At 34.1% G+C, this 27,028-nt stretch overlaps 1 protein-coding gene across 5 annotated transcripts in view; it reads left to right on the top strand.

The window, feature by feature from the left end:
• Positions 1–27,028, top strand: part of DIAPH2 (diaphanous related formin 2) — a 153,090-nt gene that overhangs the window by 86,532 nt on the left and 39,530 nt on the right. For all 5 annotated transcript variants that reach the window (XM_085230902.1, XM_085230901.1, XM_085230900.1 and 2 more), the window contains 2 exons: positions 9,379–9,541; positions 24,736–24,871. In XM_085230902.1, the coding sequence (XP_085087028.1) occupies positions 9,379–9,541; positions 24,736–24,871 (299 nt within the window). The remainder of the gene's footprint in view (positions 1–9,378; positions 9,542–24,735; positions 24,872–27,028) is intronic.

Raw genomic sequence — 27,028 nt, 5'->3', positions numbered from 1 at the left:
GTTTTTATTGACACTTATTCTGTTGATTCTATGTTATGAAGTTCTCTAGGTTATCTGCTTCAGAATAAAGTCCAAGTATTGGATTACTCACAACACTTCTGGTTGGCTGTTTGGTCACTGAGATTAAGTAGATATACCACATGAGGGAGCTCTATTCTGTTCTGCACTTTACATCTAGAAGTGTGCTTCATAGAATTCAACATTAGAAAAGGGTAAAGGTTGAAGTGCATTTTTCATATGTATTTTGGTTAACTAGAGATAAAATGATTTTTGACAGCAATTTACGGAGACCTTAGAAAAGAATAAAATTGTGAACAAAAATCCATTTAAATACATGAAAAATCTAGAATTGCCTTGATTGTGAAAAACTGCCTGAGGGAAGCTGTGCTTTCATCCTTAAATCTCTATTAAAGCACGTAATCCAGATCACTGAAATAGATTTTTATTTTTTAATAAAGAACTGTGCACTACTCAATTGTTAGAGACTCATCTTTTATTTGTTGTATGTTTATTTTTAATCTGAAATTAAAGGGAGAGTGCATTCTATAAATCTGTCTGTTCAAACTGAAAAAAAAAAAAGCAGTTCAGGTGTTTGTGGAATGACTTTTTGTCCTGTGAACTTCTCTAACCCTGAGGAAGAAGTGACTTTTCTATCAGATTCCTATCCAACAATTTTAAAATAATTCCTTTTGTTTTGAACGTTTAGGATTTTGAAATACTGTGTGGTGTGATTTTTATTTTTTTTTTTTCCCCAAAAAATTCTGAAAAGAGAGAAGACAAGGGTTTCCAAGAATTACTGTATTAAAATAATTCTAATATGTCAGTTAACGACTTTACTTGCTACTACTTTTCTCCTCCACACTTCAGCCCCGAAAACTTTATCTGGGCAAAGTAACCACCGGGTTTATTGATGGAAACTTGTTGAAACAGGACAGAACTGGCAGCTCAGACATACCTCTCAGTGCAATTCCAAAGAGTAAGGAAAAACTGCATGATCAAAGAGCAAGTGACAGTTGCAGATTCTCTGAAAGATTTAGGGCATGCAAAGCTGTAATTACTGTTTAAGGCAGCTCATTGTATGTTGCAAAGCTAACAGTTTTTCTAGGTGTGGCTACTTGTAATTTGCTGAAATACATTAGTGATTTTTTTGTTGTTGTTTTTGATAGAGCTTTGTATGTCAATGCCTTGTCATTTTCAAGTCATTTAATTAATTTGACTATAATATGCTGAATATTTTCTTCAGCATCATTTTGTTTTTAATAGCTGTGTTTTACTTTTGTTCTTTCTTGCTTTTATTCTTTAAATGAACTTGTTTAATTATTCTCAAGGAAGATGCAAGGTATTTTCTGGACTCTTATATCTTTTATATTTGCTTTTGAATTAATGCATAAGTAGTGATTCTAGTTAATTGTTTACCACCACCAAAAATGAGAGAGATCTGAATTTTAAAAAGTTACAGAGTAGATCTCGTCAAATTATTTCTAAAGTAAAATATTAAAAATGAATTAAAAGCAACGTTTCCTGTTCTAAAAGGTACCGAAAAAGCATAAAGTAGATAGAGACTTGTTTTTAAAGTCCAGAATTTCAGAATTCCAGGTTAAAAATATTATGTATCTGAAGGAGATTTAATGAGAGAGTGCAGATTGTAATGAATTCTGCACCTGTTGAGATATGGAGATACCCCCCCAGACTGAAAATAACTTTGTTAGACGCTGTTTTGGTATTTGTTTTTTTTTTTTCAATTTAATTACTTCAAATTTCAAAATAGAAGGCAGCAGAATTTAACAGTGTAGATTTGGGGATTATTTTTCCTATTAGTTATGAGAAAAACATTTAAGACTTTGTTCATGACCTGAGAATTTAACATCTTTTCTTTGGGGGATAGAGAGGGAACAAATTGTTTTAGGTTATTTTAGTTTAATACCTAACCCTAATTTTGGAATTTTTCCACTTTTTTTTCCCTCTCCATTTTAGACAGCCAAGATCTTTCCTTCACTAGATGGTGGCTTTGTAAATGCTGCTTTTTATTTATGCCTTGTATTCTTATTTACTTTTTAAGTTCTCTTATTCATGCTACCAGATAATTAGTTTTCTTGCTCACACTCTTAATTCAGCACTGTAAGTCTTACAGCGGACTTCTCTAATATAAACTGATAAGCCAGCAGTGTTTCTTTCATTGCTTGAACTGAACATTTATAAAATAGGCCATAATTTTTCAGTTTTTCTTAGAGAGTTCCTATCAGACTTTTAGAGAAATGAGCACTGATTGTTGCTTCCTGATTAACAAGAATATAATTAAAAAAAAAAAAAAAACCTGTTGCAATTATATTGTTATAAGCTTTCTTTTGTGCATATTCAAGTGATGTGTATGTAACCAATACAGATAGTCTTTTCATTATTGAAAAGTTTGCATTCATGACAATTAGGAATTGGTATGATTGCTTAGAACTAGGAGTAAGTAAACAATGACATTTTCTACTATTTATTAAGATGAAAGTTTTATAGCAATTTCAGGCCAAGCTGAAAAGGCTTAATCTTAATTAACATCGCTTAGACATGACAGCTAGCAATGGTATCAAATAGTTATGATCTTCACGCTTCATTTTCATGAACAGATACACTGAAGTATGGTCTATGCACACTGAATGCAGTTGTATTAAATAATTCTTGTAGTTAATGACTTCATGTATTAATGAAATTTAATTGAGGACAAGGAGATGTAAGGAACTCTCTAGTATAACTGAGGAACAACTGTTTCCCCTGTTCCTCTCTGACTATTCTGTTAAATGATGAATGATGAAGTAATTTGCTTTGTAGTGAGAAACAAATTCTCAACTGAGCTGTTTATAAATATTTTATTAATTAGTGAATCTATAAATTCTCTAAAAGGACATGATTTTATGTAGACAAATAAAATAGTGTTGTTTGTCTCAGTTTTGATTTCTTTGGTTTCTAATTTGGATAGATAAGTGTGTCATAATGAAGATTCCTGACAGACTTCTTTTCTACTTCCAGAAAAGAAAGGTTTTTTACAGGAAGAAAAGATTAGATATATAATTGTGATTCATAATTATTTGTGTATGCTCCAGAAGTCATCTTCTGTGTAGTCAAAGAGATACATTATGCATGTAGTGTGAATGATAAAATTGTTAGCATCTGTTTACATACTGATAGCAGGTGAAAATAAAGCTATCAGCATAAATGACTTACTGTTATTAAAGCTGAATTTGTCTTCAGCTAATAAGGTCTGTTTGTGTTTCTTCAGTTCAATTTGAAGATGCTCTATTATGGATGAGCTTAGGAATTAGAAACTAAGAGCAATGATTTTTATCTTTATTAAAGATTATGACAGTATAGTCATAACTTCTAGCTAGGTAAAATATATATTTAGTTTACTTTGGTATTTCCATAATCCAGAGCCCTGTTTTGAAATTATGTGCATGAGTTAGGAAATGATGGTATGCTAAATGTATACTTGAATTTTTTTCAGTAAGTTTTATATTTAGTGGTAGTTATTTGGAAATCTTTTTGTAAAGGCTAATATTCTTGTCTGTGCTTTTGTAGTAGCAGTAGGAAGTTCTACCCTTGGAAAAAGCATTTCACTCTAAGAGCAGTGTGCAGCAATATAGAGATCAGCAAGTAGTCCACTTATGGTTTGGATATCAAGTGATAAGATTACATCATTTTCACAGTTAGTTTTGAAGCATGGGAGCCTTTTTGTGGTTGTATGTTCTAAGTCAGGCAATGTGTTAGCCTAAGTGCAGATCGGGTAGGAGGCTAAATCAAACCTAGGGCAGATAGCCAAATTTATCAAATTTATTTGTCTGATCCTTAAACTTACTATATCTGAATTGTTGATATCTTGTGAAATTCTGATCATCATAATTAATTTTGTATAAATAGGGGAGACTTGTTAAATAGTTGATTATTTCAACTAATCAGTTAATTTTAGGACTGAACGATTATAGTTCATGATGAACGTTTTGACAACTGATATGTCAGTGTTTCATGTTTCTCTTCAGCAGCTCTCATAGTTTGATTTCCTTCTAGCATGCTTGGAGTGGTAAAAAGCTCTGCTTGTGTTAAGACCAGTCCATAAAACTCTGTAAGCTTAGGGTATTTGGATGACATGAAGTTGCATTATATATCTAGCCGAAGAAGAAGAAAAAAATATATGTTAGGATGTTTAAGATGAATTTGGAATATTGAACAGGATATTGGCTATTCTAGATTTGTATTTTTCAGAATCATAGAATGATTGAATTGGAAATGGACCTATGGAAGTCATCAGGTCCAATGCCCCTGCTCTAGTATGGTCACCTGGAGCAAACCACCATATCCAGATGACTTAAGTATCTGTAAGGAAGGAGAGATTTCCACAGTCTAGGCAATGTTTCTGTGCTCAGTCACCCTTTTAAACTCAGTTTGACTGTGATTCAGCACTTGGTTCAGGCTCAGAACTACAGAAGGTCAAATACAAATTAGGTTGTAATTTGTCAGTGGAGTACCTGTCAGTATGAACACAGGCTCTTCTGTGGAGGTGCAGTTTTCAAACCATTTCCTGATCTGTTTTCTGGTCTACTGTATACTCAATGTCCTTTTGTTGCTAATTTCTTGGTGTTGAGGAGTACAAATGCCACCAATGAATAAGGTCAGTTTACAAGCAAATATACTAATCCACACATTCATATTAGTAATATGCAGTATTTATAATTAATGGTGTCATATTTTTAATCTCCCTCATGTTTTTTTAATGTGTTATGAAGTCATAGAAACAAATCAACTGCTATGTGATTATTTACATAATTCTTTCTGCCAAATTAGTTCTCCCCTCATCTTTTCATTGTGGGCTCCAGCAGATTCACTTTCAAGTTTTTAAATACGCCCTTTTTCATTAGTTTATTAATTTTCGTTAGTGTTGGCAGTAACATGATAGGCACTGATCTGACTTGACAATAAGTTAACAGCAGTTAAACAAGTAAAACTACCTCATGTTTCTCCAAAATAACATAATTTACAGTAAAGATAATAGACTATTTGTATGTTATTGACATTATGTACTTTGATTTAGTAACAAATTTTATGTAATTTTATGAAACAATCAGCTATATTACCCCTGATGTTCCAACTGTATCTGTTATTGTATGTATATCTTCAGAATAATAAGGTGGTATTACATCATGCAGCTTTATTCCCTTTTACTTTAAGTATTGCTGACATTAATTCCATAGTTCATTTCAGGACAGGAGAGAAACGTTCAAACATAATTTGTAATGGAAATTTTAATAAGCTAGTTTAATTAAACTCTGTTATCTGAGACACAGAATATTCTGATGGAAATTGTCAATTTCCAGAGTAGTGAATGTAGTGCTTGAGAGTTTGGAGTAACTCACAACAATAATAATAATAATAATTGATACATTGTTATGAAATTCATAATAAGTGTTGTGATTGAAGCAATAGCTATTCCTCCAATAGATGCAAAATCTTTAACCTTCATTTCTATGTTGTTTGTTTTTGTCTTCCATCTATCTGCTTGGAAAAAAGCAGTAGAAAGCATGAAAGTATCCTGGCAGTGATCCTAATATGGATACATAGAATTTAAATCTAGTATTGACAGCAACTGGGGATTCTTTGACATAGGGTGGTTGCATAGTGTCATGGTGACTTTTTCATGGTGACTCTTGTATCCATTGCTTGATTATTTAAGTGCCAATAAACTAGTCATCTGTTCATGTTTCAACATGTAAAGAACATTAATATAATGATAAAAAATATCTTTGGTATAAGTACAAAAGATTTAGATGTAAACTGAAGTTTGCAGCAATGCAAAAGCAAATAGATAAATCATTTTGGGGAAGAAAAAAAAAAACACAGTTTTTAAGTTTCCCAGTATCTCTTCTAAGAGGAAGAAGGGACTGGAAAAACTAGAATTAGTAGATAACTAAAATTTGACAGTGAAAGTTGGTTTTTATTTTGTTTAGTGTTCTCTAGAGACATGACATATCTTGAATTTTACAAGGTTATAGGATAAACCAGATATAATGTTAAATTTTTGATATCAGCTAATTAAGAGTGATTTTCTTTAAATCATTTTATTTTTAATCCCAGGATCAAATGTCCAATACACTGGTTGTAAACATCACATTTGGAAATGATCCTTAAACATAAACACCAAAAATTCAGGCTTATATGTATTGTTATTACTGTAGATGTTTGCTATGTTGCTGTAAAATGTTCTAGTTTTACTATCAATATTTTCTCATTTTAGTATTTACTGTTATTTCTCAAGGTGGATGTGAAACTTAATGGAGGATTGGACTTTGAGAGCTTTGTTTAAAAGAGTTAGTTTCAAATCAGAAATGTTTGATGGCTTTTTCTTTTAGATTTCCATGTCATCTCTGCTGTATTTGTTTTTTCAGGTTTGTTTTTGAAAGAAACCTCAGATGTAATTTATATAATTATGTACTTTCATATTTGTTTCCCAGTATTTTCAGTGAGTTGTTCAAGACAGTAGTCTGCTGCATGTAAGGCAGTTGATGTTTTTCTAAGAACTTTTTAGGCTGTGCTCAATAATTCAGAAATGTGCCATTAATACCTATTTAATGTATTCTTCCCATTAAATTTTCATTTTGTTTTATACAGCTAAATGTCATCAAAGATAGAACTATACCTGGTTTGTCTTGTGTTAAGATAAGGGATTCAGCTCTGTGTGCTTGAAATTTTAACTAAGCATGATAAAATTCATCTACTGTAATGAAAATATAGTTATCACTCTCCTGCCTTTGCAGTGGTACAAAACTCTAGAAATAAATATTACTGGTTTAAAATCTTGATATTTACATATTTGAGAGAACTGCTTGCAAGTTTCCTAGGAGGAAATACTGATGTTCTCTAATTGTTTTCCATCATACTTTAAAGATATATATATATATATATATATAATATATATATATAATTTTATTTTTTTGAATGACCATTTAGATACCCTGTTATTAGAGGAAGAAATCCAGGTGAAATGCTAGGCCCCTTTCCAATGCAGTGTATTTTCAGCCTTGGTGCTCTTTTGTAGGTAGATTGTGAAATGACACAATACTCAACGGTGTCCTAACGCTAAGGAAATGTTAGAAATAGAATAGCTACCTGAATTTCCTTTCTTTATTATGTGATATGTTGACTGGTTTCAGAATTGCTTGGGGATTTAATCCAATCTTAAAAGTAAATGTTTTATGTGGTGTCTCTTTAGATCTTACTCCGCTAGTTACTTTCCAGATTGCTTGTTGTTTTGCAGAGGGATATGGATCTCAAAGATATTATGTGATTACAAACATGGTAATAGGCAGACTCTTGGATTGGAAACAGAAATGTGGGGGAAGTTTGAAACATGGGATCTGCTGTATTAAAAATCAGAAAATCTGCATGTAAGAAAGTTGTTAGAAATAAATGCTTCAGGGAGCTGAGCTGTATGATTTCTGTAGTTCAGGAAGTAATTTGTATCTTTTGTTCTTAGGTTTATATGTGTGTGGCATAACGCTTTAATCAGCTTCAATTCACTATCAACAGAACTAGTTTAATCATGTAGCAGCTGTTTTCTCAGAGTGATTTGTGACTTTATATCTTTGTGGATATAAACAACCTCAACAAAATAAAGTAGACTGAAACCTAACTAGCTTGAAGGCGAAGTAATATTTCCTTTTTCAACTTGTGCTGTTTCTGCATTTGTAAGTAAATTGTTCTGAGAGTAAGTTTCCATATAGGAAAAATAAATCCTTTCTGTTTAAGGTGATTATGCCAAACTTTTAATTACAACTGCTGAGTTGGTAATCAGTCTTATTTTTAATCTCCGGTTATTAATAAAAATGTGTAATGTGGTGCTACCTTCTAACAATATCGCTTTATGGAAATTGAAGCAAGGAGTACTTCTTTCAAAGTGGGAGAAGGTGATAGACAGCCTGTAAGAGAGAATAAATATAGACACCAGTCTGGTCAACTTCCTTGGTGTTTCATTTCCAACCTAATTACTTGTTTATCATTAGTACTTAAGGAAACCAGATATTAGCTTTTTGTGTTTCTGATTTAATATTGGTGAGAATTATTGATTGAGTTGATTTTAAGTGAATATTTGTATCTGTTGTGTGTTGTTCTGTTATACATTTGAGTAACCAGCATTTTACTTATGACCCAACAGACAGATGTGCAAATATTTTATAGGGAAGAATATTTTTTCTTGTTTTCTTCTATTTATTTGTTTCTTGATAGCTTTAAAACTCATGAATTTGTTAGTAAACAAACTTGGAAGGTAGAAAATACCCCATATGAGTATTTTGAGTGGCTATATTGTCCTCATGTATTCATAAGTTGTAAGTTCAGCTGTGACCAAGTGATGTAACTGTATTGCCTACATCAAGCGTGCAAGGAGCTGATGTGCTGTTCAACTATCATAATCTAGATAATTTGCAAGTTAAGCCAAACCATAATAAACCAACAGAATTGATGACATTTTCTGTCCTAAGTACTCATATGCTTACACTTAAAGACAACATACAGGCTGGGGGATGAGCTGCTGGAGAGGAGCTCTGCAGAGAGGGACCTGGGCATCCTGGTGGACGACAGGTTGGCCATGAGCCAGCAGTGTGCCCTCGTGGTCAAAAAGGCCAATGGCATTCTGGGGTGCATTAAGAAGAGCGTGTCCAGCAGGTCGAGGGAGGTGATCCTCCCCCTCTACTCTGCCCTGGTAAGGCCTCATCTGGAGTACTGTGTCCAGTTCTGGGCTCCCCAGTACAAAAAAGACAGGGATCTCTTGGAAAGAGTCCAGCGGAGGGCCACAAAGATGGTGAAGGGCCTGGAGCATCTCCCCTATGAAGAAAGGCTAAGTGAACTGGGTCTGTTTAGCCTTGAGAAAAGAAGACTGAGAGGGGAACCTGATCCAGGTTTATAAATATCTGAGGTGTAGCAGCCATAGCGGTGAGGCCAGTCTCTTTTCAGTGGTAGTGGAGACAGGACGAGGGGAAACGGACATAAGCTGCAGCACAGGAAGTTTCGCACGAATGTGCGTAAGAACTTCTTCACGGTGAGGTGACGGAGCACTGGAACAGGCTGCCCAGGGAGGTTGTGGAGTCTCCTTCTCTGGAGACATTCAAGTGTCGCCTGGATGCCTACCTGTGTGACCTGGTGTAGGGAACCTGCTTTGGCAGGGGGGTTGGTCTCGATGATCTCTAGAGGTCCCTTCCAACCCCTACAATTCTGTGATTCTGTGATACTTGAAAGCAGGACAGTACTACCAAATTTTACAGTTATGCCCACTTTTGTGCTGCATTGTCTTGTTTTGCTGTTAGATTTAATTCCAACTGAATCATTTTCCTTAACAAAATCTTACATCTTTGCTGAGAATGCACGAGACCAATATGAAAAGCTGTCCTGCATGCACAGCAACATGATGAAACTATATGAGAATTTGGGAGAATACTTTACTTTTGACGCCCGTTCAATAAGCATGGAAGAATTCTTCGGTGATCTGAACAACTTCAGAATTCTGTTCTTGGTAAGTAGTGTCTCCCATAACGTTATTTTATATTTTTATTTCTCTTTTTAGTTCTACCAAGTAAGTTTAAATCCACTTTCCCTTCTAATGTTATACTTAATTTTTTCTTTGTGCTGTGGCAGGGAATCGGATGAATGCTTTCAAAATTATTTTGGTTTTGGTCACTGGTAATTATAAATTTATAATTTGTAACTTGCAAAATCACCTGTCAATTTGATAAAATATGGATAATCAGAATTTTTTTAATTGCTTGTTGTCCGTCACATAATAAATAGACATGATAGAAGTGCAACAAAACCATTGCATAGACTAAGCCTAAATGCATGTGCCAGTATATACATTGTTTTGGAATCTGGTTGTGTTTTAATAATGCTTTGAACTGAAGCTTAAAATTCCATGTTGACCTCTTTATTTGTGGCATAACTCCTGATATCCACTTATTTTACTGTTTCAAGCTAGCCAGTACAGTTGATACCAGGGCTTGGTTTCTTTGTGGAGGAATTTAAGAATTTGATTTAACAGCTCAATTTTTAAATGGCTTTAATGTCATCTTTTCTAGTGGCTGTCTTGGAGTCGTAACAGTTGCACCGTAGAAAGTGTATAGGGAAAACAGATGCCTGGAATGTCACGTTGTGTCTCTTGAGAATATTAACACTGCTTGGAAATACCACTGTTTACCATGCAGCTGTTGCTCCCCAAACTCTATTGCCAGTAGCTGTCTCAATTCATTGCATAATCATAAGGACTTTCAGTTTTAGTGTGATAGATGGATAACTACTTAGAAACCTAATTTTAGTGCTGAGTTTACTGTATTACAAAATTTTTCTTACAATATATCTAACTACTCATTTTAAATTGACTGGAATGGTTTTTTCCTTTGTTTTTCTTTTTTTCTTTTTTTTTTTTTTTTACCATAGGCAAATTACCAGTCCCTTTAAAATTAGAAGGCATGGCAGCATTTCTGTGTGAAGACATGCAAAGAACAGGAATAGTTGTTGAGAGATATTTCAGTGCATTTACTTTTTCATAAATCTAAGGTGTAGATTCTCAAATAGATATGTCTAAATTTGGAGATCTGTTTTAAACAGTTGCAATAGAGTGGATTTCAGACTACTAGTGTCCAAACATTGTGTTTGGAAAATCTGTCTTCATGTGTTTATTTAAACTAGTTTGAAAGTGAGCTAGAAAAAACAAATACTCATGTTTTTTACAAGACATATTAGAATGAATGTATTTCCAGTTGCTTAAGTGGTTATGTTTTCCTTTCTTTTTTACTGCTTCAAGGTCTGACTGATAATCTGTTGCTCTTTAGAGATTAATTGAATTCGCAGGCACTGAGTAATAAAATGAAAAAGACATCAGAGATGCTTAAGCATTTCAGTGCGTAAATGCGAGAAACTAAATATGAAGGGCTATAACTGATCAAATAACAAAAATGGCCTATTTGTGTGGCCTTCTGAAGGAATGGAAGAAAACATATGTATGTTATAATTACAGGTAAAATTGCCAGTGATGTAGATTTGGAATGAATTTCTGTAATGAACTCTGAGTTAAGTATTGAATTCAGGGGGTGAGTTAAATGTAAAAGATTTTCATTTCACTGCAGCGAGCTCTTCTGAATGCACTACAAAATCTTGGTAATAACAAGTTGCCCTAGTGGTTTTCCCACCTCAAGGTCCTGAACTTTGGACTATACAACATAATCTTACTCATGCTTCCTTTTTTTTTAAGGTATTACAATCTCAGTAGCATCCATCTTCATGATGTTCTTGTATGGTTGTTACTGACTGGATGTTGCTAATTCTTTTTAATAAAGAAATAGAGTACTGTTTATCTTACTTCATTTTATCCATGTTAATTGCCGGTTAATTAAGGAGAGGAATTTTTGTGAGATTTACCTCTGTCATTGTACAGGGGGCAAATCTATTTGAGTTTCCAGATATAATATTCTAGTATTTTCTATATTAAATATTGTATTATATAGAAATAAATGACTATTTGGTCCTTTATTCTTCAGTATAATAACTATAATGTGTGGTAGTTGAGAATTACGTTTGTTATTGTATAGCTGAAAGAACAGAGTCAACTGGAGGAAAGTGTAGGGTTAAAACCACTCGGTATGAAGAAATTACTAACAGGCTTGTGTTACTGAAATTTCAAATGTGTGAACACGTAATAAATTTTCCGCTGATACACGTTTGCACAAACTGCAGAAACATAATGAGATTTTTATTAGCTCTTTATTTTTATACTTTAAAACATCATTATATTATTGCCTGTATTTGTCTGAATTCATGAAGTTATGTTTGTTGGACTTCATGAGATCATCCAATCCAACTTCCAGCTCAACATAAGTTCAACTTAGAGCAGATAGCACAGGACCTTGTTACCTCATTTTGATTTGGGCATGGAGACCCTACAGCCTCCCTGGGTCCATTTTTTACATTGTACATTCAGACTTCTTTGTTGCAGCGCACACTGCTGCGTCTTATGCGGCCAATTGTTCAGAAGTATCTTTAGTTTGCTGAAAAGCAGCTTTCTAAGATTGCTTTTCTGTTTTACGTTTAGGTGTATTTAGGGTTATGAAATATAATTCAGGTCTATACAGTAGAAAACAGATTTGGGTTTTTGTTGATTTTTGTTTTTTCTTTTGTAAGCTTCACTAAAAATTATTTATGAAAATACTGTTTGGATTTGAGTTTCAGTTCATATCTAATACCAACCGTGATGGTTGTTGTTTACTTTGAATGATTTTTGCTGTTTTTATTTGTTTCCCAAGTATTTGCTAGCGTAAGTCATTTAAATGAAGTCCAGGAACATTTAGTGAAATATTTTAATCATATGCAAGAATGTTGTTCTGATTTTGAATATTTGCATGTTAATTCGGGTAAACATATTAAGGCTTGTGAGAAAGGAAACGTATTTAGTCAAGAAGAACTTTAATTTTCAGTGAGAATAAATTCTCTTCTGTATGAATGCTGTTCACTTAAAGTAAGGTTCAACAAATTCTCACTATTTTAGGAAACTTGAAAATGAGGGCATTTCAAACAATTTTTAATGACTGAAATAGCTATGACAGCGTAATGAAGGTTTTGAAACTGCTTGTGCAAACAACTGTTAATTATTATTGCCAGTTTACAAATAATCCCAATTAATGCTGCATATATGTCTTCTGCTAGTAATTTTCTATATATAAGTGGTGTTTATTCTATAAACTAGCAATATAATTTATGTCGTGAAATAGTATCTGAATTTTATGTGTCAGAATCTCCTTTATTTTCTTATGAGTGCACAGATACTATCTTCTGATTAGCAGATAATACTCAAAGCAGAGAGCAAATTTGCCTTGGTATTTATTCTTTTTTTTTCTTTTTTAATTTGCAGATGGTAATATATTAACATACAGTTTTAATGCTGTATTTTGGTCTGAATAGTTAATTATCTGTGTGATGCTAAGGTCTTTAAAATTTTTAAAACTATCCTTCTTTCTAAGCCTCTTTAATATTTAAAGCTTCAATACAAAAAAAAAGTGAAGTCTGAGACTTACATAGCTTAAGGAAATGCTTTCGCTTCCTAAGCATCATTTGTACTTTAGACAAATTCACTTGTTCAGATATATGCAGTAGTCGTAGTAATTGTAATTAGGCCTTCTGAGAATATCTTGACTTATTGTATCAACTAGAGCAGAACTGTGTACACTTTAGTGGCATAAAGGTTCTTGTTTAGGGATTTTATTTTTTTTCAAACACTTGAGTAAGGCCTAGGGCAAGCAATGAAAGTGCACAGTACAATGATTTCATTTTCTATAAGGAAAATTATTTTCAAGAATTAAGATTTTCTGCATCTTTGGCTGTTGTAAGAAGTTTCTCAAAAAGAAGACAATAGGTGTTCAAGGACAAAAGTAGAAATCACCTCAACCCATTTAATACGTGGAGTTTACTATTAAAAGTCATAATCACTGATATAAATTTTAGAAGCAATGAGGAAAAAAGATATACAGTGTAGAACAGCTGAATATACTGATTTGGAAGAGACTCGTAGAGATTATTGAGTCCAAATCCTGGCTGCTTCACACAGAACCGAATAATTCTAAAGCATGCACTATCTCTATCACTGAAAAGACATTGACTGTGAAGGACTGTGCTGAAGGCTTTGCTAAAGCCAAGGTAAATAACATTCACCACCTTCCCCTCATCCACAGAGCCTCTTGTTTGGTTTTAGAGGGCAGTCAGGCTGAGGCACAGTTTGCCTTTGAGAAATCCATTCTTGCTGCTCCCAGTCAGCAACTTGTCCTTTATATAACTTGAAATGGCTTCCAGAAGGAATGTCTGTGATCTGCCTGAAAATGCGAGTGATGGCTGACTGCTGTGTAATTCACCAAGCTTTCCTCACTCCACTGAAGATGGAGATGTGCAACTTTTTCGGATATTGGAGATGTCCTCTGAGTGCCACAACTTTTTCATGTAATAGAGGCCTTGCAGTGACATCAGTCAGCTGATGATAGCCTCTGAGACGCTGATGGTAAAGGATGAGGTGTAGAAGGCACTGAGTACCCCAGGCTGTGAAGTTAGGTCCCATGCTCCATTCAGCAGCAGGCTTACCTCTTAATCTTCCCTCAGTAGCCTCTGTAGCTATAAGAGGCCTCATTGCTTTTCACCTCTCTTAAAAATTTGATCTCCTGAGTCTGAGCTTTGGCCTAATTCTTTCCCTCCATGTGCAGTACCGCTGTCTTCCTCTTGAGTGGCATAACCACTTCTTCCTCTGCTGGAGCTGCCAAGAGTTCCTCTCTGCCAAACCTCCTCAGCTTCCTGGATGGCAGGATTTTTTGCTTAGAGAAGGTTTTCCTTCAAAATATTCTGTGATACAGCAAATTTAATTGAAACTACAGCATATATAGTTCTAGGTAACTGGTTTTAAGTGACTCTACAAGTGCCTAAAATTCAACACTGCCATTCATAAAATTTTGACTTGTTTTATATTACCTTTGCATAACATTTCTAATTTTTAACCACTCTTTCCCTCTTCCTACTGTGTGATTTGGTGTATGATTCTGCCTTGTGAAAGCAAATTTACTCACTAAATAAACATCTGTCTTTGTAATGACATGTTTTCTTCATTCATTTGCAACTGCAGATAAGGATATATGACTCTTATGGAATCATACAATTTGGCTACTGTATTTGAAAATAGATGAAATATATATCCGTATCTTTAAAGATGAACCAAAAATAATTGTCAGAAGTATGACCTGAATGGCATACCCCATGATCACAGACAGAATTCTGTGTATATATCTGTGTGTATATATATTTGTCCGATATGTGTATCTTGTAGTTCTCATATCAAGCAATTTTAACACTGAGAAAGTAAAAACATCTGGTCTTTTGAAAACACGTTAAAGACTATGATGATTATTGACTGAAGTTCCATACATCCAATGGGAGAAATAATGCCCATTGTTGATTTCTTGATGTAAACAATATATGTATAGAACATCTTTTCTTTCTTCGACAAGTTGGACAGAAACAATATTTATTAATATTGTTCAGAAGTTCTGAGCAGTTAGAAGTTAAGTTGAATATCAAGATGTAGAGCATATCAGAAAAAGAAAAAGTCACTGTTGCTTTTTCATCTTTCATTCTTCTGATCAAAGTATATTAGCAATACAGTGATATTCTTTTCGGTCCATAAGTTTCTTTTCACAAATAATTTTCCAACAAAATTTTTCATAGAAATATATTGTTATTCTGTTAAACAACAGGGAAAGAGGAAATGACCAGGAGGCATTGTAAGCTGATGCAGTAGCTGACCTTTCTCAATTTCTGGGACATATTGATTGCTGCTGGAATGTCTTCTGTACTTGGAGAGGCAAAGCTGACTTTTATTTTAGAGAAATGGACATGACTTATTCAATAGAAATTGACTTTTTTACAAATATCTTTCTCATTTTTATCTTTAAAACTTCTCATGTATAAACTTACTAGTCAGGTACTAAATTAACCTCTCATGCCTAGTTTTTGTTAGTATCTGTCTAACTTTGTGATAAAAGAAAATAATTTTTGTGCTGTTCATTGAAAATGGGAGGAGAAAAAAAACTCTGCGTAGCTAGGAATACACAGTAAAAACAGCAAAACTGTTGATCATATGATGGTAAGTAGACAAATCAACTTAGAGCACCTTTGTCTTACCTAAACATGCATTCTTTGTGAGCCATTTAAATTCATCAAGATACAGCACAGTGAATCAATTCAGAGATGCAGATAGAAAAAACAGAGTTGTTTTTATTTACATATCCTTTATCAGCTCCTTTTTTATATACCTAGGCTTCTGTACCCTTTTTGCAGGAAATGTAATTAGTGCCAAGGGTGTAGTGAGAGGAACTGAATTAAGTTTGTGTATCACTTCAGAAATTCTCTTTACCACTCAATCTTTACATGGCTATGCCACTTCTTGCTCACCTTTTTCCTAGGGTTACATAGAATATTTACACCTTAAAAGTGAGTTTTAAGCTAGACTTTTTCCAGTTTCTTTTGCCTCACCTCTGCCTAGATTTATTTCTTTGGTTTCATACTTAAATACGTCTTTGTATCCTCATTTTATTCAGTGAACATTACAAGAACAAGAACAAGTAAAGCACTTGAGCATGAAAACTTATTTATAAATGAAACACAATTAAAAATCAAGCTCCTTTTGTGTTGTTTTCGGTTGTTTGTTTTTGGTGGAGAGCGGAGAAGTGTGTATGCTCTCTGTCAGAGCTGACAATTAGAAGGAAATTGAATCAAAAGTAGCATCCACTGAATAGGAATATGTGTTTCATATGCAGGACTTGTTTTGAAGCAGGATTTTTTAAGATGATATTGATTTAGTCCTTCTGCTCAGTAAAAGTAAATACAGATTTCTATTGTCCTTGATTAGCAACATAACCTTGGGACAATTGCAGCCTGATACATTTGGTTCAGTATAGTTTTCAGGCTCTTAACAGAATGATTAATCAGATTCCTGAAGCAAGATGCTTGTTCTTTTCTATTTCAGTTCTTCATTTTAATTTGTTGTCTCAAAATCTTCATATCAAGTGATCTGAAATATGTATGACACTTTCTGAATGTTTGTTTCTTCTGTTGCTAGAGTATTTAAAAATATCCACCAAATCTGTCACGCCTGCATTTAAAAATGCACATAAACTCCCTTATAATCAGGTCATGTACTTTATGGAGGGTATATGATATATAGACTTCAACATTAGATGAAAAAAATTTGTTTTCCTTAAGTAACAGTTAAATCTTTCAAGTTTTTCCCAGTGGATCCCCTCTTAGTCCACTTGGTCCTAAAGGTGAATTTTAAATAGCAGAGTAAAATTTTGGGAGGTAAAATTTAAGGAGGAAAAACCAGCCATTTGTAAGTATATATATTATGAAATGCAGTAAAACTTATTCCTTCACTGAAGTGATATTTTTGTTATCTAGTGGAATGTGACTACTTCTCTCTCCCAGAAGGCATTTGTACAGATGCAGCTCTTTGAATAAGGAAATCTTTTTATTATGTTATAAATGTACATGGGGATAAAGGGTTGTATTGTAGTATAAGGAAAGTAGACAAGAACAACTGATCAGTTGGCAGTATGAGAGATGGCTCCTTCTAAGAGACTTTTGAAATACTGCCCTTTTTTTATCAGTAGTGTCTATTGATTCGCAAATGATTAGTGTGTAGCTGGAATATTTTACAGTAACCCTGAGATAAAAGATCGAGAAAACAGAACTTCCCAAAAGATATTATGGCATACTGAATGATCAGTAAGCTGACACTTTTTATTGGGCCACAAGTATTGTGGTCTTTCAAGGTTCTGTAAGATTTAAACTTTGTAGTAGGCAGGAAAGAAAACATCTGTTATGTTGCCTTCATAAGTAAAATATTTTTTCATCACAATAGATTCAGCAACTAGACTATAAATGTCCATGTAAGCCCTTTTCTTTGTAGTAATTGTTTGCTTCAGAGCAAGTGTGAAGCTGTATGATGTGGGAACTTTTTTTTCCTTTGACTTTTTTAATGTGTTCCCTAAATACAGTGAGACATTGGCTATGAGAATATAAATTAATGAATGTACAACACATAGATTAATACCTAATCATATGTTTTATTATGAAAGAATACATAAAATCAAGCTGAATTGTCAGGTTTCACACCAATTGTAATTCAGAAGTGGCTTTAAAGAGAGGATGTATATTTGTTTTCTTCTCCCTATTGTTTGTCTGGGAATACAACTTCTCCCTTCTGCTTAAGAAATAGCAGTTCCTTAATGTGGTCTGAAAGACAGCTTCTTTCTTCTAGCTAGAGAAAAGCTATGGAAAAATAAAGAATAATCAACATTAAGTATTTTCTCTAGCAAAGTATCCCAGGGGCAGTATCAAAACTGAAATGTTGTCCATATTAGCAAGCTCTTGCTGCCCCGCTCTAAAGATTAAAATAAATAAAAAAAAAAAATAAGCACAGCCAAACAAGAAAAGAAAAATTTTTCTCTAATTTCTTCTCTGAAAGCACACCCACTTTGTGCTTAGCAGAATATTTTTATTTGTGTTTTTTTAACATGATAAATCAGAGAATGGATGTAGGCCAGAGAAGTTTTTAAGTAATGGAATTGGAAACAGAAGCATTCACATATGAGTGGTAACTCATTGACTTTATTAACAAGCTGTTAATACTGTTAGATAATTGGCCACCTTTTATATAATATATAAAGGAAAGGTGACATCATAAAAGATAATAATAAAAACTGAACTATAATGCTCTGTCTTTGGAAGCACTTGAAGACAGGCAAGTGGAGGCTGTTGTAGTTGCCAATTAGGCAATACAGATGGAATTGAAACTTGTTTCTGGCGAGTCAGATTTGTTTGTGTGGTAGTGTTACAGGCTTTGTGGTTGGAGAAAAAGCAACAGCTGTCATATTTCATGGCAGCAAAGCCTTTTGTTAAATATTTTTTTCTGAAGTAATATGGGAAAAATGTGGTCTTTAGAAGAAACTGAAGTTAGGCTTTCTAGATCTTGAAAATAGGGTTAAAATAGGGTTTTCTAGCTTTTTGCATTTTGATGATTTTAAGCTGACTGTCCAGTTAGGACTGATTGCAGTAAGTCTAATTGAGTCATCTCATTATTCCTAGGCATTATCTTGCAAGCTTATAAAATTTAAATGAGGATTTTAAATCCTCCTCCTACTCTGGAAATCAAGCATAGTTTGGGATTTTGAGTATCACTGTACCTAAATTGTGAATCTAACCCAGATGTTGAGCTCATGTAAACAATAGACTTACTCCCTGTGGCAAGATTTTAAATCTAAAAGAGACCCTTTCACAGAAGATGCTTTTAGTTTGCAGATACTTACATCTGTGCTTATCACTGTAGCTAAAAAGCTGTCTTTGAGCGTTGGATTCATAGGAATCTGAGCTCTTAAAGTCTTCACAAGGGCACTTCATCTAGGTTCAGGTTCATTGTTCTGCTTGCTCATACCTCATATTAAGCTATCAATTTGATAATTTGAACCTCCTCATTTGTCTTAATTATGATTTGATTGATCACTGTTACTGCATCTTCAGTTAGCTTGCTGATGTTGTGGTAAATCAGTTTATTTCCTGAAGTTTGTATTTGCTTATCGATTTTATAAAAATACAAAGCAAGCTAGTAGAGTTGGATTATTCTATCGAAATGCAAGCAGAAGGTATGAGAAGCCTCGAAAAAACTGAAGATGAGAAAGTGCATCTCTGTGATAGTATCAGTAGGGTGCAAGAAGACATTGTAATGATGAAGTAATATTGGTTGTACCCTCCCCAAACCCTGATGTATCTGGTAAAGAGCTGTCTGATGCCCATCTCGCTGGCACAGACAAGCCTAAAAGCCGTAATGATAGGTAGCAGCTGCAAACAAGTGGGCTGTACTTAATGAGCAACTTAAGGTGATATGCACATTTTCATACCTTAATTTGTTCACGATATAAAATGTAGTAAGCCAGGCAGGTGACTGTGCTTGAGGCAGTGCCTCTCATGTACCTTGGCTTTATCCTTTTTCCCAGACATGGCTGTGGCATTGTGACAGGGTCCCACTGCTGAGGGCTCTGTCTTCGAGCAAGTGCCGTGGTCCTGCAAATGCTGGCCTTGGTCCTGAGCAATCTTGATCTGCAGTGATAGCATCCCAAAGACGTTTCATGTCAGATATAATGGCTGTGGTGCATGAACCATAGGGAAGTATCCTGAGCAGTTTTTTCTATTTGTTGTTTCATACCTGCTCAATCAGGAAATTCAGTGTGTCATTGAGCAAACTGCTGTGTTTTAGCTCTGGTTTTATAATGAATTGCCAGTTAATCTGAGTTCATGGAGTTAGGATGAAGAAAGTTCTGACTGTTTGTTATTTATTCCTTGGAACTTCAGATCACATGTTTTGCTAGTGCAAAGAAAATTTAGGGAAGACCTGAGGGATCTCGGACAGCCTTCATTAGCAGTGCGTGACTGCTTTGTAGCCAACTGCATCTTTAATATCGTAGGCAATATCTGCATTACAGTTTGTGTTCTTTCTTCTCGTTTTTAATAATTTACCTTTGAGAGTCTATTTACAACTGTGTTGGTGTGCAAAGATCTGTTTGTCTGTCAAAACTTAAGATATGTACAGAGTATGAGATGCATTAATATTTCATTTGCTTCATAAGGAAACCAAGTTGTAAACTAGCTGTGCTGGGTAACAGAGCCTTATTTCAGTGAATCCTAATAAACACAAGGGGGAACATCAAACTTTGAGTTCGGAGGCAGAGGGAAGCCTCTCAAACTGCATGCTCTTCTGCATCAAGAGAAGCACAAAGGATCTTGAATGATCTACAAGAAAAAACATTTTTTTTGAGATTCACTTGTCAATGATTTGGGGTTTTCCATGCTATTAAATCTTTTTAAAAGGCAGTATCTGGATTAATGCTGTTCAAGGTCTTTCCCAAAGCTGTTGGAAAAACTTTTTTTTAACTCTGGCTTGCTTCTTACTTTGTGATGTTAGTTTGAGTTTTAGCTCTTAGGCTAGTTTATTTTCATCTTTTAAGCAGGATAAATATAATTTTTAGTAAATACGTATCAGCCCTGTTAATGCTTTGTCACTGTTGAGCTTCATTGCAGTAACAAAAATGATGATTTTTTTTTTCCTTTAAGAGCAAAGTAAATTACAGAATTATTTTTCCAGTATTAAGCTGATTGCCATTTAGTGATCAGGTAATTTATCCTGTGAACCTACACAGATAGGGTACCTCTGGCAATGAATACTCAAAAATAACATAACTTGTAATATGTTGTTCTGCATTATAAGAATTCTAAACTCAAGAGTTTGGAAAAGAACAGGTATAGATGATGATGAAGGTATGCCAAATAAAAGATAAATGAAAGTGTGGGAACTCCATGTTTTCCGTATTGATATCCAATATCTTCATTCCCCTGAAACACGGAGATATTCTGTCTCACTGAAAAAAAAAAAAAAAACAACAAACCTTTCTGTATGTGCTATATGCTCAAGTACATGCTATGCACTCAAGTTTGAATCTGGGGGAAATTTTATACGAAATTTTTTTTAGATGGTCTCCAATATATTTGTCTTAGTTTGAAAGTACGAATTGCATTTCTGTTGTGAATAAATAACTATTTAGGAGACAACAGCTGAGAAATCACACAAGCAAGAAAATACCATAAGTGAAGTTTTTTTTGTGCTTGTCTCATTGTTATTTGTTAGTTGAACTGTTGGGTACTATGATAATGGACCATCCAAATTCTTTTGTTTTCCTATTGGTGGGAATATACTATAAATACACTTTTTTTTTATTTGAACATTCCTTGACTGTGATATTCTGTTTCTGTTCATGTTTCTAATGCACATAAAAAAAAAAGTGTATATTCATCAAAGATTCGTTTAAAACCATCAAACATAAAGTTGTTCTGGAGTGGGAACCATGAGTTATTAATGTCAGTGGTGTTTTTAATGTAAAGCAAAAAAAAACCAAAAACCCTTAAAGCGAATTAAGTTAAAGAATTCTTCAGATGAAGTTGCTTTTCACTATGTGTTATTTCCAGAAGGACTTAAACTACAGATTATATTGCACATTAATTCCCAAATACTAGTTTCTTAGACATGTACTTAGCCATGTTATCTGTAATTCTACTGTATGTGTCCTCCTCTGGGCCCCTCCAGGCCCTATTTCCTGCAAAGCTGATGAAAATGATTATTTCTTTTCTTGGAAATAAATGGAGCTTTTAAATAATAGTTTGATCCTAACACGTTCCAGCTCTCTTGATTTGTCCTTTGTGCAGCAGTCAGAACAAGTGGACCAGTGCGTATCCAGTCAAACATTTTGTAAAAATTGAGTTCTTGTGACGTTTTACTCTCTATTGCCATAACAGTGGGATTAGAGAAAGCACAGCTGTATTATCCTACTGTTATTTTGTGCTACCCTGATTAGTTGAGGAGGAACATAAACACTGGTTAAAACGTGCTTGTCTCATTGTTATTCGTTAGGTGAACTGTTGGGCCAACTTTTCTTAAGTGATTTTTATTTGTAGCTTTGTAGCAAATAAAAGGAGTTTTTATCCCTGACAACTAGCTTATGACTTCTTGGGAAGCAAGATCTCTAGGTTATGATAGGTGTATAAAAACAAGGATAAGGTATAAAAGATTAAAGTTGTTGAGGAAGACTGTTAGATACGGTAATTGAAGTATTTTTTTGCTGCTAAATTTTGCTATCTGCAAGAAAATTTCTTAAGGCATAAAAAATGAATTTCTGTGGATGCTTCGTGTTATGCTGTTAAAATGGTGTAGAAACTCAATTTAAAGTGGCATTTTTATACATAAAAATAAATAGGAGTATTATCTCCTGCGACTTTGCAGGATGAATGGCAATTAGTTGATTAGATTACATCTTGTGTAAAAGCAGGTGGATGTAAGAGAGTGGATGTCTTTTTGGAACTCATGCACTTTACTTTTATCTCAAAGACTGAGCTCTGAAGAAGTTTTATAATTCTCATTTTTTTTGTCACATTTTTACTTCCTATTTTATAATATCAGCATATTCTTTTTAATGTTACTGCACACATAAGTTTTGTAGAACTAATTTGTTGTAGGTGTTTAAAACTACTAGCCTCAAAATCTGTGCATATATATGTTCTATGCATTTTTTTCTGCTGTATAAAACATGCAAAAAAAATTACCCTATTTTAATTGTGCAACATGGTTAATTTCTAGAATGGTAAAGCCTGAATTGCATGGCATGTACAGAATTATTTTACATTTATATTCAAAATCATCATACTAGTCCACAATTTGAAGGACTAGAAAATGATAAAGAGTAAATAAGGAAATATTCAAAGCTACACAAAGGTGAAGAATAACCATGTGGAAAGAAACATAAGAGAAACAAAGAATTTCTTTTAACTCAGGCAGAGCAAATTATGTAGACAACACCATGCTTCTGAGTCCAAGTTCTCTTTACCTTTATTTAGGGTCATCTTCAACCAGCTTCGAAAAAGCATGATCAAATTTCTTAATTCAAATATAAGGGGTGTTTACAAATAAAGGTGAATATGTATTTTACTTTCAGCACTTATACATGTACAAAACATCTGGTGATATGTTCTTGGGAATATTTCATCAATTTATCCAACCCACTAAATATAGTAGTAAATGACATAGCAGATATAAAACATGAGTTAGACTGGCTGATTGTGAGTAATAAGAAGTACATTCTAGGTACTTTGTTTCTGTGATAATCTTATGAAGGAAAGGTTTTACTTTCACTAGACAATGGTGATTTGTCAAATAACACATCCTTTTCTTGTTTCAAAGTATTCACTTTAAAGACATATAGAGGAAAGGAAAAGAGTCCATTTGAAAGAATGCAGCATAAAACTGAGGGGTGAGTAGGAGGTTGAAAAGTAGATGGCAGAAAAGAATCCTCTTAGTCCTAACCAGAAATGCTAAATTTGTTGAAAAGCTGCAGGAGTACTACAGCAAGGCCTAGGGTGGTTAAGACTTATGATATATATGCATATATATTTTTTTTTCCTAGACTAAGTTGGTAATGTTGTTATAAAAATGTATCCAAAACTATATGAGTGCAGTACTCTATTGCTCTGTTAGTTTTGAAATTGTCAGCATAAGGATCAAGAGTCGTAGAGACTTGTTAGTGTGATGCTCTTCTGGGATTCATCTGATTCGAATGGCTTGTTATTATGTTATAATAGCCATTGGTAGCTATTATATCATATAAACTGTGTATATTTTTTATTTATGAAACTTACATTTTCGTGTAATCTTCTCTAAGCTGGCACGCTTCGAGCTTGACACAAGGTAGTATAATAAACTTAGAGGTTGTGTAGTTCATTCTGTAGTAGTCTTCCTGTTAAAAAAATGTGGTAGAATCTACAAATTAATCATAATCTGCCAATGGCTAGTGGGATACTACTAGTTCAGACATGACATCTCTTAACTGCTTTCTCTTTGAAGATTGTGGACGTTTACTTTCATTGCAATCTGTGAAGTTTCAGTAAAATGATATCTCTCTTCAGTGTAATTGAATGTGTAGAGATAGAACTGTCCAAAATGAAAAGGGATAAAACATTCTTATTTTTTCAGCCCTAATTATCTTTTTTTTTTTCTGGAGGACAAGATGTTTTTCAGGATGTTAGGTACAACAAATACAGTTCTTAATCCAGTTTTCATGTGCATGTATAGATTAATGTATAGATTAATATTAGTGGTAATTGTGGTTTCCACCATCTCAGCAAAGCAGTATCCCTTTATTAAATAGCTCTGTATGGAACTGTATCACAGTGAACTCTTGAAGTGGCATCTTCACTCCTCCTAAAATGAAGATACTGATTTAAATGAGACTTAAAACCAAACTAGCCAACCAAACAAAACCATGTTGATGCTGTAAATTTTCTGGAATTTTTCACCCAAAATGCAAAGCTATTTCATTTTTTATACTTTTGATTATATGATAATGTTAATATGTATAAATAGTGTGGTAAATTGTGTTCTCTTGAAGATTTCTGACCATGCTTGGAATTTTTAGTTTTTATTTTTTCACCTACAGGACAAGAATAGAATACTTGTGAGAGCAAGGCTATTTTTGCTATTTTGTCTAGTCTTCCTTGGAATTTAGAATCCTATGTTCATTTTATTTAATGCAGGAGGCGTTAAAAGAAAACAACAAAAGAAGAGAACTGGAAGAAAAAATGAAGAGAGCCAAATTGGCAAGAGAAAAGGCTGAGCAAGAGAGGCTGGAGAGACAGAAAAAGAAGCAACGGCTGCTTGATATGAACAAAGGTAAGGCATCGTTTTTAGTACAGCGATTTTTTAAAAGAAAAAGAGGGGAGTAACAAACTGAAGACTGTTCCAGGTGAGAAAAATACTTCCTGTCTGTTTTGTAAGCAGGAAAGAAAGGTTAACTTTTTCAGTGAAAACTGTGTTTTATTTTGGCCTACTTGATCTTACGGTTCTACCGTTTGTCATTTAATGTGTAATGTTCCTTTCGAGCCATTTTACTGTGAATTATTGGCTTGTTTTCCTTTGTTGCGGTTAATTGATTTTTTTTCATATGGATTTCTTTCCAAGAAGTAGCATCTTACTTGCTTTGTTGTTAATCTCATTCTGTAAACATCTTTATAATCAAGATATTGTGGCAATTAACATATTTCTTTTTGAGCTTGAAGGCTCTGTGTTACAGTGGATGTTCTCCCAACAGTCCTGTTATGAGCTAGAAAATCTGATTGAGCTCAGAGACTAAGTACAGAGTGGCATTTCAGCATGATAAAAAGCCAGGTGTTGAGCTTGTGAGCTGTGAGGAAATTGTATTTTGTGAGGCTACAAAGGAAAAAAATAAGAAAGCAGGAGCAATGAGGAGGCCCTGATAGTTGTAGTTTGCAGATTTCCACCACGTTGTGTCTCTGACTCTAGAACAAAAGCAGAGCTATATTAAAACTGTAGGTTGTCTTGTACACGAGATTACTTTAGGCTGCAGTTCTGTTTATATGAGTCTGTGCCCTGCTGTGAAGCTGCTGATCAGTTCAAGCTGTAAAATGCAGTGTTCATAACTACAACTTGTCCTTTTTATATATTGCACAGTCTGACAAGTGCACTGGACTAGGTAAACAGGCTCACTTTGAACACTTTGAAGGATTGCTATGGAGTTGTACACAGTCTAAGTTAAGGAAGGCCAAGGTTCTGGTAACCATTTCAATTGCTGATAATGCAGTAGTGCAGAAACACATGTAATACTTATGCTACACCTTATGTTGTCATGTGTGATTTGAATGTCATTATTTCAGGCAAATCAGTAAATTTCCCATCGCAAGTGAAAATCTGACTTGTGTTGGCAGCTCTTAAGGAATGTTAAGCCACCAACCAACCCATCCTGTTTGGCAGCCACGGTCCTCTAGAATGTCTTTTTTGATTCAGCTTAATCTTCAGTCTGTGGTTTGAATGTGCATGTAAGGTGGCCTGTACAGACATCTGTTGTAGAAACGTTGATCTTGTAGATGTGGTACCAAGAAGTGAGAAAATCCTAAAAATACCTTAATCGCTCTTTCCTCTACCAATACTTGAAGGCATTTGATTCCTTGAGAGTGATTAGTTTTAACTACCACTGAAGATACTGTGTGTTAGTATATTTTACTTGCTGTTGAAAAGAATGAGGAGCCTACCAGGACAGTGTTGTCAGTTAATTGGTCTGTGTTTAGGGGCTGTAGCTATCTGACCAAGACTACACCTTTTTAAGTTGCTTCAGCTCAGTCAGTGAGAGCATATCTGACTACATCTGTTAATTTTTAGGAGGTGAGCAACATAGATGTCTTGGGATGCTGATAGTATGTGTTGCTTTTCATCATTGAAATCCTTTTTTATCAATACATAAAACTGAAGCTTAATTTTGTTTTAGTTCTTCATTATTGAAATGGCAGATACGTGAATAAATTGTTACCAAAGGCATGGAAACTATCATTAACTTCCAATGCTTTGGTGACAAAGTCATTTTAATACTTATAAAATAGGTGTTTTTTTTTCCCAATATTTAACAAGAGGTATATGGAAATATCTGGTTTGCATATAACATCTCTATTTCCATGGTAGGAGGAATGGAGTGGGATGATAGCTCTATCTCCATTAGTTTCCAGGATATTGATACTGTTAATTTTTTATCAATTATCTAATTTTCCTTGATAAACTTACGTCTGTATCTTCATTTCTGCTTGTATAAATAATCACAAATTTCCCTAGGCAAATGTGATGCAAAAGACTTAAAGGAAGGAGGCAGATGTCCTCTCAAGCTGTCATTTTGAAGAGGTGATTTTCACCCAAAGGGTGTTTTAACCTAACTGTGTATCAGTTTATTTCTTTAGCTGTTTGTTCAAGAATTTAAAAAAAAAAAAAAAAAATGTATTTCAGGTCAGAGTAGTATGTTTTCTATGTTTTCCGTTTTTTGTGGTA

Source organism: Meleagris gallopavo, chromosome 9, assembly GCF_905368555.1.
Source record: "Meleagris gallopavo chromosome 9, MGAL_WU_HG_1.1, whole genome shotgun sequence".
Lineage (NCBI taxonomy): Eukaryota > Metazoa > Chordata > Aves > Galliformes > Phasianidae > Meleagris > Meleagris gallopavo.
This window is presented reverse-complemented; position numbering and strand designations above follow the sequence as displayed.